We start from the raw sequence: 16,246 nt of genomic DNA, 5'->3' as shown, positions 1-16,246 counted from the left end.
ATGGAATAACTTAATCCCTAGTTTCAGTTTCTCCCCTTTCCTCTATTAAGAGAGTTATTGACCCCAGGAATGTAGTCACAGAACCCGTAGATAGTTCTGGAAAAGGATACAGAAATCACTTATGGTTTTAAGAGCAAAACAACAATGACCTCAATTCTTTAGGGTTTTATCTTTCTTCCTACTTTATAACATTCAGTATTTTGTCATTGTTGAAGCTGTCTAAAGACAAAATTTTAAGTGTAAGGAAAATCTTTAAATAGTGTGACAGAAATAATGAAAACTAATTGCTTCATTATTATGCCCCATTCTCATGTTAGATTGAATTAAAAATACTGGAATAAGATCTGAATTTTAAACGTGATGCAGAGACCATTTTTAAATGACCTAAGAGTCCTTGAAGGAAGTTAGTGTGTTTTTAATGTAGATTATTAACATGTGACAAATTACATTTCTTCCCAAGATAAGATTTTACAAGGAAAAGCTAGAGTGAAAATAATAAATTTGATACACTTGAGATAAAATCCCAAGGGCATTTTGTCTTCTTAAAAATTTCTAGAGAACTGGAGAGTCAAATAGCTACTCTATTATATTTTTCCTTGGAGGTTTCTGTCCTTAAAATGTGTTTAGATCATCTCATGTCTCGAGGCCAAGCAAATAGGTTAATTTCATTCTTAAAAAAAAAATTCATTCTTTCAACATTTGAAAAAGATGCAGGGCTTCAAAGAAGAGAACACTGGTTACCATCAAGATTATGTTTTAAAGCTTGTTTGGTAAGTTATTTACCCAAGAGAACTGGAACAGGTAAATGAGAATTTAAGAGGAAAAAAAAGTGAAATGTGGTTGCTTTGTTTTTTTGTTTTATATTTATTGAGCTAAGTATGGAATGAAGGTACCAGTTGGGTTGAGAAAAAATTCAAGAGAGCCATTTTGAAATCTAATCCTTAGGAGACACCCCTTTAAGAAATAACATGCTCACATAATTCTAAAGAAAATAAATCCAGCTGAAAATTATAGAAATAAAAGCCCAATTTCCTCTTAGTCTGAAAAAAAAATTACCCCAAAAAACATCTACCTCATCTGACCTAATTTCAACAAAAGGGAAAATGTCATTACAGTTTGGGATAGAAACTAACTTCATCTGTCTGGGGTGAGACAGACTTCTTGGGAAAAGCTCAACCAACTGAGAAGCTCTGTGGCCAAGAAAATTGCTCACTCAAATTGCCAATGGCAATCAAATACTTATGATCAGGCTTGTCCTCGGGTCTGTTTTTTTTTAAAAATCCTATCCTCTTCATTTCACTTGTCATGGTTACTTCATATGAGCCTCTGTCTTCTTTAGGGTCACATTATTATAACCAGAAGTAGTTAATAAAGATAGAAGAATGACTATGGTCAAGTCTTGAAAATAAGTACTTAATTTTCCAGTGTTCTCAAACTGAAGAAAAGTCCCTCCATTTTTTTTTTTAAGGAAGACACACAAACATGTAGGAAATCTAGCTTTTCTTGAATAAACCAAATAATTACTGACTTTGGCAAGCAGAATTGGGCAAGAAGCTGTTTCTGCCACAGTATTTCTGGACTGCAAAGATATGTGATGACAAGTTTAGTGCAGCCAGAGATAACAAATAAAAAATATATTTTATTTTCCTTAGGCAATTTTGAAATGGATGGATTCGAGAATTCTCATATTAGTTCTTGTAAACAAACTTCAAGTTATTCTGAGTATATTACATAAATCTAATATGCATGGTAAATTGAGTGTACAGGGAAGAAATTAAAGTTTATTAAGCAACTATTCTGTGCCAGGCTCCATGCTGGGCATATTACATACACAACCTTATTTAGTTACCACAAAAATTCTTCAAGATACGTATTTTAATCCCATTTCACAGGTGAGGTAACTGAAGAAAAACAGAATACTGAAGTACTAATCTGGTAAATAGCAATCATTATTTTAAAATTAAAGTTATAATAAGTTCCAATCATTAATAATTGGCTTTGAGTTCGTTTATCCTCCTGACATGGAGACATTTTTGTATTTATTTCTGTATCTTTTTATCTATCTACTCCTTAATAGATGGCACATATATTCAGGGTAGGGTGATGGGCATAAAAAAACAAAATTAAGCTAATTGGTGCACATGAGAATTAAATCCAGACTTCTAACCTTTTACTATATCAGCAAAAAATCAACATGGCCAGATCAAGAAAACAAAACAAATGGTCTTACCTCACTATAATTTATTTTATTTTGTCTTGCCAACATAATTTCAGGTGTATCAGGCATGATGTGGATTTGGGTCTTGTCTTTGTCCCAGGCTTCTGTGTATAAGCGCTGTGAACGATAAAAAGGTTAATAAATCAGAAAAGCGATGTTGTAAACAGAAGTATCTAATTTAAAGAACAAGACAAAGTTGAAAGGCAGTCTCCTCGCTAACTATACTGTATGCTGTGTACCAATACTCTTCCATCTCTTTGATATTATAAGATACTTATTGTCACTAAATATAAACCTAGATCACCTCCAGTTAAATTGCAAGCAAGTATTTTCCAAGCATATACACCTATCCCTATGTACTGCGGCTACGTTAAATTCTTCCCATGGTTTTGTTGTTTATTAACTGCAAATGTAACTGGATCCGCCACCTCCAGATTTCTTTTTTGATAAATGTTATGGAGATTTGCTTCTGACTTGTTTGTTTTATTCTCACTTAGATAAGTCCCAACAAAGAAGAAACATTAATATCAAATCACGTATAACTCTCATTGACTGCAAAAAAGATGAATTCCAAAAATCTGTCCTATTCGTAACTCTGGCTATTTCACAAGAGATGTCAAAGCAGAAATTCCCACATACATTTTTGGAATACTGATGTAACCGAATAGAGAATGCAACCGAATCACTAAACACAATATGGCAATTTGATAAAATAAAAAAGACTAAGGTAACCATAGATATCCTCAAGGATATAGGATTCCATTTTAGTTTCCCCCAAACTGGGGGCTCACCTTGTTCATGTTGAGGGCATTGTTCTTGGCCAGCACCTGTTCCAGGGAATCCGTCACACTGGTAAACTTCAGCTTGTCTGGAGGCTGGCGGTAGATGTTGTCACTCAGTATCTCTGCAGCTTTCTTGCACTTGACCATATCCACAGACTCAATGGGGACCCAGCCAATGCCTCTCAGCCACTGGAGATCTGACTTGTAAATGTTCTGGTAAGATCAAACACAAAAGCAAGTCTTACTTTAGCTGTTATGACACTTGATTTTAAAAAAATGAAAGAAAAAACTGTAAAACTTTAATAGCCAAACATCATATCTATGTCTTTGAAAATATTAAGCACAATTAGATATAGCTTCATGGCATTATATTCTGTCTAAAAGAAAAGTAAGGCACAGTGAATGAGAGGCAGTGAGAAAAAATGTTATTAATTCTGAGGGCTCCACCTAATGCTAGCCCATTATCTATGTATCACTGTGTATTACTATCATAAGCATGGTCACCAGTGGTGTATAATGGGTTCTAGCACTCACGTCACTCTGGAGGTCATAGGCCTGCCGAGCATGGATGACATCGTTCTGGTCAGGCAGGCACGTCCACTGGTGCAGGAAATTCTTATAGTCTATGTCACTAACTAAGGTCTGGCACTTCTTGGCCAGGACCACCCCCAGCATGTCCACGGGGCTGCTGAACTTGGTCTTCCACTTCTCGAAGTCCTTCTTGTACTCCCTGTCACTCTGGATCTTGGCCACATGCATGGACCACATCATCTTGGGGTCATCCTCAATGTTTCGGGCTCCGATGTGGTGGCCAAGCTGCTTTCGGTAACCATCTTTGTATTTGTACTGAAATAAAAGTAGTCATTTTAAAAAAACAAACATGAATAGAGAGGGCTAAAAATCTTATTAGTTTAAAACGTCATGATTTTAAATTTGGAATCATCCGAATATCAACTTATCTCCTCATCCTAAACTCTGATTTGACTTCACAGCAGTACTCGAATGGGAAAACAGGCCAAACTACATAGTTCTATGGTTTGCAGATATTAAGTCCCTGTAAATAAAGGCAGCAATACTTCCAGAAAATCAATCACAACAGTATATTCCCTTTTCTCCATCTTGGCCAGTGAAATCACTAACCTAGAAATTTTCCATATGATTTTGAGAATGCTACTACCCAGTCCACAGGCACCATAGGACCTGCATCCCCCCCATCCCTCAGGTCTCCCAATGCTCGCTCTGTTGACTTTCACTGGGTCACCTGACTCCCTAAAATGGACTGGCTTGTGTTTTCTATCCTGCATACTCTGCTCTGTTGGAGATCAAATTTGGTTTGGGTTTCCTGGGATTGAGTGAGAAAACAGATTATATAACTACAAGAAAGCATCTTGGTGTGGTGGTGGTGGTAACTGCTGACTGGATATTCTCTCTTCCCTTTAGACAACAACATCACACAAATCCTTACACATATTTATGGAAGTTTGAATTCTTCACCAAAGGACCCATTTCTTTCAGAGACAGCAGAAAGAGAAATCAGGATCAACCATTTTATTGTTTTTGGTTGTCTTTGTTTTTCTGTTTTCATTTAAAAAGAACTCAAAAGGAAGCACTTAGGGTAATTTTCCAAAGAAAGAGTTGGCAAATATCCAGAACACTTTCAGGGAAAGGTACATTTTCCTAGACCTGGCTAAACCAGGTCTTTTTCTGATGTTGAGCCAACACATGTAACCAAGTTACTTAAAGTCTTCTGGTATTTTCTCATTTCTTTATAAGCTATGTGCTCAAAATATGGAGATGAATGTCTCATAATTGTAGATATGAACAACTATAGATTTAAATTCAATTTTATACTGAAGTTTAGGATACCCTCTCCACCTATGGGACATGAAATATAAAGGTTGTTTGGAGTTATAAGTATGAAAGAGCTTTCTTTCTCTAATGAAAACCTTTTTTTTCTTCATTCAAAGCACAATAAATATGCTTTAATTGGCACCCAGATGCACTTCCCTGCTATGATGATGATCATTCCCTCACTTCCACCCAGCCACGTAAATACATGGTGTCGCTACTCACATCACTGGCAATGTCCCTGGAGGCCTTGGCCGCCACGATTGGGATGGCATCAACTCGCAGGTCGTAGCCTTTCTTCTTCGCTTCTTCATTGGCAAGTTTATACAGAGTCTACAGAAAGAGTGTCAGAGCTTAACAGGTTTGACAGCAACAATTGGGAGATTGCTAAATGAAGTACCAAATAATTTTAAAAAGGACAGGTTCTGGAAATAACCTAAATTTCTTGAAATACTGAAAGTAAATCAATTAGATCTTATCAAAAACAAAAAAACCCATATAGATAGCTTTGGAAATCAATGAGTCCTACCAATGGGTATTAGCATAGATGATAGATCAATCCATTATATATATCGTAGATTAATATAAATCATGTAGTTTGACATATTATGCACATCAACATAGGTTAATATCATCTAATACTATAAATCAATTGACAATGTATCAATCTACACATATTTCTAAGTGGAAAAAATGTAGAGCAATGTTTATTATTCATTTATACATAAAATATATACTTATAGACTTTCTTCATTAAAATATCTTTCACAATCACGTACTACTTTATAATATTTAAAAAACAAATGAGAAAAAGATTGAAGAACAATCCAAAACATAGCTAACTGGACTATAATCACAACTCTAAGTTTCTAAGTTTTGGCTGTATCCTATTAGTAAAACATGTGCCTATAAATTGCATTTTACTTAAAAAAAAGTAATCAGTGCTGGAGAACACTTCTTTCTTATTCCTGATGCTTTCTTTCTAAAGGAGGAGCTCAATTATTTTTATCTGACCTTCTGCCTTTCTCTGCCCCCTTACTCTCTGCTTGTGAAGAGGTACACTGACTTACTGATTTATTCAGCTGGCAGGAATGGGATAACTAGCCTCTCCCCGCCCAGCTTTGATCTGCTCCCTTTAGGAGTAAGCCTAATGTCCTTCTCTGTTTCTCTGGGCTCTAAGACGACCTCACCCCTGAGCAGACTGGAGCTGATTGCCCTCCTCCAGTGTGACTTCTGTCCAGATGGAAACTTAATTCTAGGGTTCAGTTAGGTTCATTTAGTTCTCATACAAATGTACCTAACTTGAGTGGTAAAAAATGTGAGTTTTCAACTTCTATTTATGCTCTTTTGTTTTACCTCTCAATTTTATTCCTAATCCAGGTAGAGAAGAGGTACACATTATCAGTTCCCCCTTGGTAAATTTGCCAGGTTTAGCAAATAAAAAAAAACAGCGTGTCCAGTTGGACTTGAATTTTAGGTGAAAAACAAATAGTGTTTCAGTATAAATATTGAGCCACTATTTTGTGTGGCTGTCTTACCAGTTCGAAATGCCAAGAGAACTACTCTGCCCCCACTGACCCACATGGCAGTGACCAGTTTGCCAACAGAATCCTATAGCGTATGATATTCAACTCGGAGAGGAAGGACTGGATGGATCGAGTGTTTATAACACAGAGCCACGTGCACCATGGTAGCTGAGACCTGAGAATCTCCACAAAGTACAGGAAAACAGAGTAACAGTGATCACAATGTCAGTGCAGCATTAGAGCCTCTTGCGCTTACCTCACTGTAGTTGAGCTTGTTCTGTCTTGCCAGCATGATTTCCGGGGTATCAGGCATTATGTGAATTTGAGTCTTATCCTTGTCCCAGGCCTCTGTGTATAGACGCTATCAAAGATGTTGATAGAAAACCATTTGAAGATGTGAGACAGATAGGCATCATGGAATACTACTCAGCCATCAAAAAGAATGGAATCTTGCCATTTGCAATGACATGGTTGGAGCTAGAGGGTATTATCCTAAGTGAAATAGGTCAGTCAGAGAAAGACAAATATCCTATGATTTTACTCCTATGTGGAATTTAAGAAACAAAACAGATGAACATAGGGGAAGGGAAGGAAAAATAAGATGAAAACAGAGAGGGAGGCACACCATAAGGGGCTCTTAACTCTTGGAAACAAATGGAGGGTCACTGGAGGGCAAGAAGGGGTAGGAGGTTGGCATAACTGGGTGATGGGCATTAAGGAAGGCACGTGATGTGATAAGCACTGAGCACTGGATGCAACTGAGGAATCACTAAATTCTACCTATGAAACTAATAATAGGGTATATATTAATTACATTAAATTTGAATAATAAAAAAATTTGAAATAGGAATTGCAAAAAGTCCAATAAAGCATAAATCTTATTAATACAATTAGGAAAAATAAGCCAAACTTGGATATGAGGTATTTAATTTGAGGTTTGACTCTTGATACTAGTTATTGAGGTTAAAACTGAAAATAATAGAAATTTAGAGGATTTCAAGTATGGAATTCAGGACCTAAATGTGACCCTACACTTCAATGGATAATTTTAACTGCACTAGTCTTTTTGGCATCTTAGAAAAGCCTGAGGCAGCTGAGGCTCACCTTGTTCATGTTGAGGGCATTGTTCTTGGCCAGCACCTGTTCCAGGGAATCCGTCACACTGGTAAACTTCAGCTTGTCTGGAGGCTGGCGGTAGATGTTGTCACTCAGTATCTCTGCAGCTTTCTTGCACTTGACCATATCCACAGACTCAATGGGGACCCAGCCAATGCCTCTCAGCCACTGGAGATCTGATCTGTAAATGTTCTGTCAAGAGGAAAAATGTCAAACTCTTTAGCAAGACTAAAAGATTTGGGGCACAAAATTCAGGGCCAATGCAATCAGTAAGGATGCACAATACTGGTCGTTTGTTTTCATAGAAAATCAGCTCATCTGTGTTAGGCAGACTGAAAGGGCAACTATATTAAAAAATGACCCAGAAATGTCTCGTAACCATAACAAAAAATGACCATACGTTTCTGGTTGTAAGGAGAGGAATAATCTGATACCTTCAGTTGGTCAGTTCAGTGAATATTCTTATAATGTCCGTGTGTGCAGGGAAACAATGCCAATCCAGAGTGGGAGAAACCACAGATACGTCCAACAGAACGCTAGCGGTAAGTAAATGTTAGGCCTAGTCAAATGAAATCCTCTGTAGCTTTTAAAAGCCATATTTTAAAGAATTGGACACTCATAGAAATGTCACTAATATTACACAAAGAAAAAACAAAAACAAAAAATGAGGTATGTGGATAAATTACATGAACAGGAGTGGGCTCTCTCAGGGGTTGTATTATGTTGGGTTTTATTGCCTTCTGTTTTTTCCTTCTCTTTCAAAATATCTGTAATGCTCTTTAAGAATAAACAGAAAAAGAAGTTGGGATATAATAATGAGAATCGCTGAAGCACTAATGCAGACCTTTCATGGCCTTAACACTGTCCAAGGCTCAGGGCATTAAACACCCATGTCATTGGTCCAAAGCCCCAAGTGCTCTTTTCCCACCAAGTGCTCAAGACAAGAAGATTGACTGCTTTCCAGAATTGTCTTTCCATACCTTTCTCTTGTGATTTAATTTTTTTTTAAAGATTTTATTTATTCATGAGAGACACGGGGGTGGGGTGGGGGCAGAAACACAGGCAGAGGGAGAAGCAGGCTCCCTGCGGAGAACCCGATGTGGGAATCATTTCAAGGACCCCAGGATCATGACCTGAGCCAAAGATAGATGCTCAACAACTGAGCACCCCAGGTGTCCTTCTTGTGATTTATTTTATTATGTTTTTATTTTCTTATTGGAGTTCGATTTGCCAAAATATAGTATAACATTGTGATTTATTTTAAATCATTTTTCTGCTATGGATTTTTGTGAACCTATTAAGTACTCATAACTACCTCACAACAAAGGAATTGGACCTTTTCCCAGCTCATTTGAGGGATTTTACCCATAACATCCATTAAGTAGAAAATAGAAACTGCTATTTTGCAGTCTAGACAAAAAGCCTTTTAGAATTGCCCTATGCTGACTGCTACTTGCCCCCTAAATAACAACAGTAAGAATGAGAACAATAACCTTTTATACCTCTGGAGTGCTTCTTAACTTTCAAATGACTGTTAACTTTCAAATAACCATTAAGACTGTATATCACAATGTTGGGGAAGAGATCTTGAAAAGGCACTCAACAAACAGATGCAAGCAGTCTGTCAATGCTGTCACTCCATGGGCGACACTAGCCATTTTAGCTTTCTTTCATGTGCAGGCAAAGCCTTTCTTTTTGGACACAATTGCAAAACAGGGTTCTGTATGTCAAAAACTACAGAATAAGTGTGGGCATTTCCACAGGTGGGCTGTACAGTTTCCAATACAGCTATATGTATAATTATTATTGACTTATTTTACTCTCTAAAATCCTCTAATGCTTAATAATCCCTTCAAATATTTATAAACTATGTGCTGGAGGAAATGTGCTTCTCACACCCATATTTGATATCAAAAGCAGGTGCACTAGCTCCTAGGGTCTGTCATTACCATGTGTCCCCTCAACCGAGAGCCATGCTAAGAGAAGAGGCCAGTGAACTGACCCTAAACATAGCAACTTCTTTTATTTCATAAGAATAACAATTAGCATTGTAGTAGGCATCAGAATGCTAATTATAACCTCATTTGGTTTGCAAAGAAGCTAAAAAAAATTCAGAGTAATTTTTTTAAAATAAAAATGTGTGGTTTCTAGCCCCCTAAAAGAATAAAAGAAAATGTCTCCATCTGGTGGACTCTGAATTCGAACATTGCTTAAGTCCAGTTTTGTTTTTATAGGACCAAATCCAGTCTGTAAACTTCCCTTCCTTATCAAGCCTATTAAACATATTCATGATAAAGCAATCAAAGTATATTCTGATTGAAATCTCATTCACTGATCAATAAATCCTAACTTAATTGGGCCAGTTGGGTTGCAAATAAAGGATAACTTTTATATAGTTTAATTTATGAACACAACTCTTTCATAGATGCTGTACTCACATCGCTCTGGAGGTCATAGGCCTGCCGAGCATGGATGACATCGTTCTGGTCAGGCAGGCACGTCCATTGGTGCAGATAGTTCTTGTAGTCTATGTCACTGACTAAGGTCTGGCACTTCTTGGCCAGGACCACCCCCAGCATGTCCACGGGGCTGCTGAACTTGGTCTTCCACTTCTCGAAATCCTTCTTGTACTCCCTGTCACTCTGGATCTTGGCCACATGCATGGACCACATCATCTTGGGGTCATCTTCGATGTTTCGGGCTCCAATGTGGTGGCCAAGCTGCTTTCGGTAACCATCTTTGTATTTGTACTGAGATGAAAACACACAAATCAGGTTTTTTATTTGACCCTTGGAGGTCAAAATCTGTACAAAATCACCTTTCTTACATCAAAGTTGTAAGTTAACTTTTGCTAATAAACACTAACTCAAGCCAATATCTTGACCTTTACCCTCAAAGCTTCTAGAGCTAAGAAAATAGATGGAGTCTGTATAGTTGTAGTTCATATTCCAAATCACTTTTGGCCTAGTGATCAGGAATAATTCTGGAGGAAAGTGTTGTCCACAATAGGGAGAGGCTGTTTGAACATAGGAATCTGGAGAAATGAATTTTAGGTACTAAAAGTAGGTCAGGAAAGAGATGTACTTGGTGACATGGCATGTTTAATAAGTCATAAAATGAATGTCTGGTTCCTGTAAGGATGTAGTACTCTAGGGTCAAGGATCTTGTTTAGTATTAGTATACTAGTTATTATACTACTATGAACTAATAGCATACTATTAGTATACCAACATAATACTGGTATTATTTTACTACTAAAACTGACATAGCAGTCCGATTGGGTAGAGCACGCTCCAAAAAACTCATGGGTTCTACACCTGCACAAACCAAGAATGTTTTTACTATTCTATGTCCAATGATGTTGTCTTGGGATCTGAGCCAGTTATTCAAAATACATGCCTCTAGTCTCAAAGATAACTAAGTATGAAAAGTACAGATGGGTCATCGGGAGGCAATATGGTACAGTGGGAAGGAATGAGGTTGTCTGGAGTTTCAATTCTACCAGATGCAAAGAGTTTGATTTTAGATAAGTTGCTTAAGCTATCCATAAAACAGGGATAATGACAACACTTACATCCTAGGATAATTATGAAGTATAACACATGTCAAGCTCTTAGCACAGAATTCTCAATACTTTCTAGTTATGATTCTTTTTTATAATTGTTGACATAAAGCCATTTGTAGGGAAGGTCCAACATATATAAACTGAGTCACTAACACAATATAAAGGGCAGTGTTACCATATTCCCAAATATTAGGCCCTTGATTTTTAGAGCAGTGTTCTGTTCCTCAAGAATCTTCTGTGTTAGAGAGCCAGGAGCTGTTATTAAGGGTACAATCTTGGGCTAGTAGCCACCTCTCATACTGATCCACTGCCTTCTTTTCATAATCTTAGATGAATTATAATAGCAAGTGTCATTAATTTTGTGAATATTGTACATTCTACTTTCTAGAAGCATTTTGATGATTACTCTATCTCCAACACTACAGATGTGCTCTAAACATTTCCATGTGAATGTATCTTTCTCTGTTTTTGGTGGGTCAGTTTTCATTGAAGATCCTGTGCCCTAAAGGTTATAAACCCCTTGCATGAACATCGAAAAACATTTTTCTAGATTTTTGAAAAATCCCACATAAATACATTAGGACATATTTCCAAAGGGTGAGGAAAGTTCTTTTTGAAGATTTAGTTCAGTGAAAACGTCACATCAGCCTGATTATATATTTGGGGTGACACCGGAACTCACATCACTGGCGATGTCCCTGGAGGCCTTGGCAGCCACGATTGGGATGGCATCAACTCGCAGGTCATAGCCTCTCTTCTTTGCTTCTTCATGGGCGAGTTTATACAGACTCTAAGTTTGGGCAGAAAATATGTAAATATACATAGATGTTGACATTCATATCCAAAAACCCACAGGGGACTAAGATAATTCACTAAGTTCAACACAGGTAGGGTGCCTATAATAATCTCACTCAGAGTTCTAAGCCTTTGCACTGTTTGCTGAAGACTTAAAAATGATGCATATAGAGAACATTGCAGCTTTGTTTTTAACAATTAGGTTGAACTAACTAAACATAGGTATTGGGACAGCTGGGTGGCTCAGCAGTTGAGCATCTGCCTTTGGTTCAGGGCGTGATCCTGGAGTCCCAGGATGGAGTCCCACATCAGGCTCCCTGCATGAAGCCTGCTTCTCTGCCTATATCTCTGCGCCTCTCTCTGTGTCTCTCTCATGAATAAATAAAAATCTAAAAAAAGAAAAAATAAAAAAATAAACATAGGTATTATCCACTGTTTCAAGATTTTTAGTTATAACTATGAATAAGTTTTGAAGAGAACTAAAATATTAAGTTGAAACACAAGGGTCTACCGTGACAAAATGTGGATAAGAGGGAAAGACTTGATTAACTGTTGATCATGGAAGCTAATTCAATCCACATTTATTCTGCACTGACTGTGTGCTGTGATTGGGCTGGGTACTTGGAAATCAAAGATGAGTATGAGATGTCTTCCATTGTCAAGGTTCCTAAGGGAATTGACAAAAAGACTGGTGACCTACAGACTAAGCTACCAAAAAGTCAAACCACGAGAGGTGGTTTAATCATATTATTAACCAAGAGCTCTGGGAAGCAGTAATTATGAATTAAGAATCATGAGAGTTTGTGTAGAGGGACTAATTTTTGCCCTGGACCGTGAGTGATTAGTATGGTTTCAGTAGACTGCAATGGCAGTCAAGGCCTGAGGGAGTTGCATGAATCAAACCACAAGGGAGTGAAGGTACAGGTGTGTCAAAGGAAGAGGGGAGCAGTGCCAAGGACAAGTGGCAGGAAAGAACTGAAAAGAATCTGGAGATGGACCAAAGTCTTGTTGCTGAACAATTTTGTTTAATTTCACAGGAAATAGGAAACCAATAATAATCTTTGAGGAAGAGTGACATAATCAAACTTGCATTTTACCTTCCTATCCAAAAAGAAGAAAAAAAAATACAAAAGCACTGAACTAAGCTGAGAGACAGAGAACACAGACCAGGCAGGTTAGAACCTCAGTTCAGGGCATTATCCCTGGGTCTCTTTGAACCAATTACAGTATTTGAGCTTTTGCAGCAAATACAGTCCAGAATTCCAGAACTGCTGAGTGGTCAGATAGGCTCTTTGTCTCCTGAAATTCCTCCATACACAGTCCATGCTTTCCTATAAATATACAGGATCTATATTATAGAGGTTTAGCTAAAAAATTAACTCCTTTTAGCTTTGCAAGTGGGACTTGATTTTTGTGTTTAAGGACAATTAAGAGTTATGGGAGTGCTAAAATTATAGTTTGCACTCGCCAAACTTAAGATGGTGGCTCATCTAAATTCTCTAGTTATATGAGAGTGATATGCTGTTGACTTATACTTTCAAAGAAATGATATTTTCTTTGCTGGTAGCACAAAGCTGGGAGAAATAACTAATATACCAACTGACAGAAAAATCAGGTTCACAAAAATCTCCACACAGTTAAATAGGCTTAATCTATCTAGGAAGAAGAAATTGTAGAAATAAAGGTTACTCTTTGAACTGATTTTAATATATTTTTTAAAGATTTTATTTTTTTTATTCATGAGAAACACACACAGAGAGACACACACACACAGGCAGAGGAAGAAGCAGGCCTTGATGCAGGACTCGATCCCAGGACCCCAGGATCATGCCCTGAGCCAAAGGCAGACGCTCAACCGCTGAGCCACCCAGGGATCCTTGAGCTGATTTTAAACAATTTTTTTTCTTCATCATCAGGATTTTAAACTGAATTTAAGCTGCCAAATGTATAAATGCAGGAGAGAGGAAACCTAGCTTAAGCCCATGTAAAATGTCTTAGGGTTTGAGGTGATCCTAAGTTCCATGTCTCCCAGCGGCGACAGAGCTGCCCATGTGCTCTGAGGCACTGAGTGCCGAAATGGGAGGTCGTATGTCCAGAAGAGGAAAGATGTCAACTGTATTCTACACTTGCAGGATTTTGTTTGGTTTGGAGGGTCATATTCTAGCAGGGAGGTCATGTGACGAATGGCCAGGAACTGGGGATTGTCTGGCTCAGAAAGAGATGCTGGGATGAGAAGGCAGGGGAGGCACCACAGTAGCTACCCTCATCTCCAGAGTTGGCAGAGACTGGTTTTGCACTGCCTCAGAGGACTATGTAAGTCTGCAGAGAGAACTCTATATCAGAAGCATCTTCTCATGGAATTTTCCAGAAATGGGCTGATTTAAACTCCTTGTGAATGAGAACACAAAGGTAGGATGACAACCTGTTGGGTGGGGATGCTTGCACTAGAAGAGAGGCTGACCTTTCCGCCTAACCATTCATGGTTCTGACATGGGGGTACACGGCCTGATGCTCACAGAAAGTGAGAAGGAATGGGCTTGCTATTGCATACCCTGGAGGGGTCCTCTCTCTCTCTTTTTCTGTCTTACTGATAATACTGTAATTTTAGTCCTTGACTTAATTTTATACATTAAAAAATCTTAAATCATGACTTTAAACCACAATTTGAAAAAAATCACATATGGAAAATATATCTAGCACAGCAATACAGCATAAGGAGAAGACACTAATAGAAGATTATTCTATTGCTAATTTCCTAACTTAAAAAATTGCTAAAAGAAAAAGGTCTGATCCATCTTATGATTACCACTTAAATCATTAGAGTTCACATATCTTTCACTTCATAAGTGATAATTTGAATTAAAGTTTGATGTTTAGGATGAGGATTGAGAAATGCACGAGTTACTAGTCACATGGAGCAAGAAGAAAAGATTCTCTATGAAGTTGTTATGTAGTCTTACATCACCTTGGACAGATTAGCTGAAATAAGAAATGGCATGCAAACTTCATAGAATTAGCATCTGCTCCTACCTCACTGTAGTTGATTTTGTTCATTCTTGCCAACATAATTTCTGGTGTGTCTGGCATGATGTGGACCTGGGTCTTGTCTTTGTCCCAGGCTTCTGTGTATAAACGCTATCAAAGAATATATAACATGTCATCAGAAAAAAAATTCAGTTTTATAATTAATAAGAATTTCAGGGCCACCAAAATTTTATAAACAAATAACAAAAGGTTATACATTTTATCCACATTATGTATGGTAGACACATCTTCAAGTAATTAGTTCATAAAACATATTTAGTACCTTATGATAATCTGAAGTGTATGTTAACAAAAGGAAATTGAGAGTATCTTTTATATGCAAAGATGATTTTCCATTAAAATATACCATTGTAGCAAGACTATGAAATAATTACTGAAGTAAATATTAAATATAAGCGACACATAGATAGATATGGGTAGATAGATGTCTTTTGTTGCTCAACGCTTTCTTTCTTTCTTTGATTATGCTTCTTTTTGATTTGGCTGTCCTACCATGGTTCTCTGAATTTTGAAGCCTCACCTTGTTCATGGTGATGGCATTATTCTTGGCTAACACTTGTTCCAAAGAATCAGTCACACTGGTAAATTTGAATTTGTCTGGAGGCTGGCGATAGATTTTATCACTCAAAATTTCAGTTGCCCTTTTGCATTTTTCCACATCCAAAGAGCCAATAGGAACCCAGCCGATGCCTCTCAACCACTGCAGATCTGACTTGTACATATTCTGTTGAGACAAATAGTCAATAAATATTTATCTCTGCATTAGGAAAACGTTTCATTTAAAAGATATGAAACAAAAAACACTCTTAAAAACACAGTTTGATGGACAGGCAGTATATGAGACAATATTCCTTTCTGGCCTGGAAAGTTAATTAATACTCCCAAGGAAAGAAGAAATGCCATTCCTACCTCGCAGGGGCTGATAAGCTTGGTGCCACCTATTGCTACCTTCTCCAAGAGGAATTAGTTCACTGATTTCCTACCTTTGCATGCCATCATGATCCTCACATACTCACATCGCTCTGGAGGTCGTAGGCCTGCCGAGCGTGGATGACATCGTTCTGGTCAGGCAGGCACGTCCATTGGTGCAGGTAGTTCTTATAGTCTATGTCACTGACTAAGGTCTGGCACTTCTTGGCCAGGACCAAGTCCAGCATGTCCACGGGGCTGCTGAACTTAGTCTTCCACTTCTCGAAGTCCTTCTTGTACTCCCTGTCACTCTGGACCTTGGCCACATGCATGGACCACATCATCTTGGGGTCATCATGTATCGCTCGGGCCCCAATGTGATGGCCAAGCTGCTTACGATAGCCTTCTTTGTACTTGTACTAGAAGAAGAAAGATACTGATA

At 37.8% G+C, this 16,246-nt stretch overlaps 1 protein-coding gene across 21 annotated transcripts in view; it reads right to left on the bottom strand.

The window, feature by feature from the left end:
• Positions 1 to 16,246, bottom strand: part of LOC129514638 (nebulin-like) — a 201,565-nt gene that overhangs the window by 104,920 nt on the left and 80,399 nt on the right. For all 21 annotated transcript variants that reach the window (XM_055333391.1, XM_055333376.1, XM_055333377.1 and 18 more), the window contains exons 61-71: positions 15,912 to 16,223; positions 15,416 to 15,619; positions 14,881 to 14,985; positions 11,738 to 11,845; positions 9,929 to 10,240; positions 7,479 to 7,682; positions 6,631 to 6,735; positions 5,074 to 5,181; positions 3,535 to 3,846; positions 3,010 to 3,213; positions 2,231 to 2,335 (exon numbers count right to left, since the gene is read on the bottom strand). In XM_055333391.1, the coding sequence (XP_055189366.1) occupies positions 2,231 to 2,335; positions 3,010 to 3,213; positions 3,535 to 3,846; positions 5,074 to 5,181; positions 6,631 to 6,735; positions 7,479 to 7,682; positions 9,929 to 10,240; positions 11,738 to 11,845; positions 14,881 to 14,985; positions 15,416 to 15,619; positions 15,912 to 16,223 (2,079 nt within the window). The remainder of the gene's footprint in view (positions 1 to 2,230; positions 2,336 to 3,009; positions 3,214 to 3,534; positions 3,847 to 5,073; positions 5,182 to 6,630; positions 6,736 to 7,478; positions 7,683 to 9,928; positions 10,241 to 11,737; positions 11,846 to 14,880; positions 14,986 to 15,415; positions 15,620 to 15,911; positions 16,224 to 16,246) is intronic.

The sequence above is a fragment of the Nyctereutes procyonoides genome, unplaced genomic scaffold, assembly GCF_905146905.1.
Source record: "Nyctereutes procyonoides isolate TBG_1078 unplaced genomic scaffold, NYPRO_anot_genome, whole genome shotgun sequence".
In the NCBI taxonomy this organism is placed as follows: Eukaryota; Metazoa; Chordata; class Mammalia; order Carnivora; family Canidae; genus Nyctereutes; species Nyctereutes procyonoides.
This window is presented reverse-complemented; position numbering and strand designations above follow the sequence as displayed.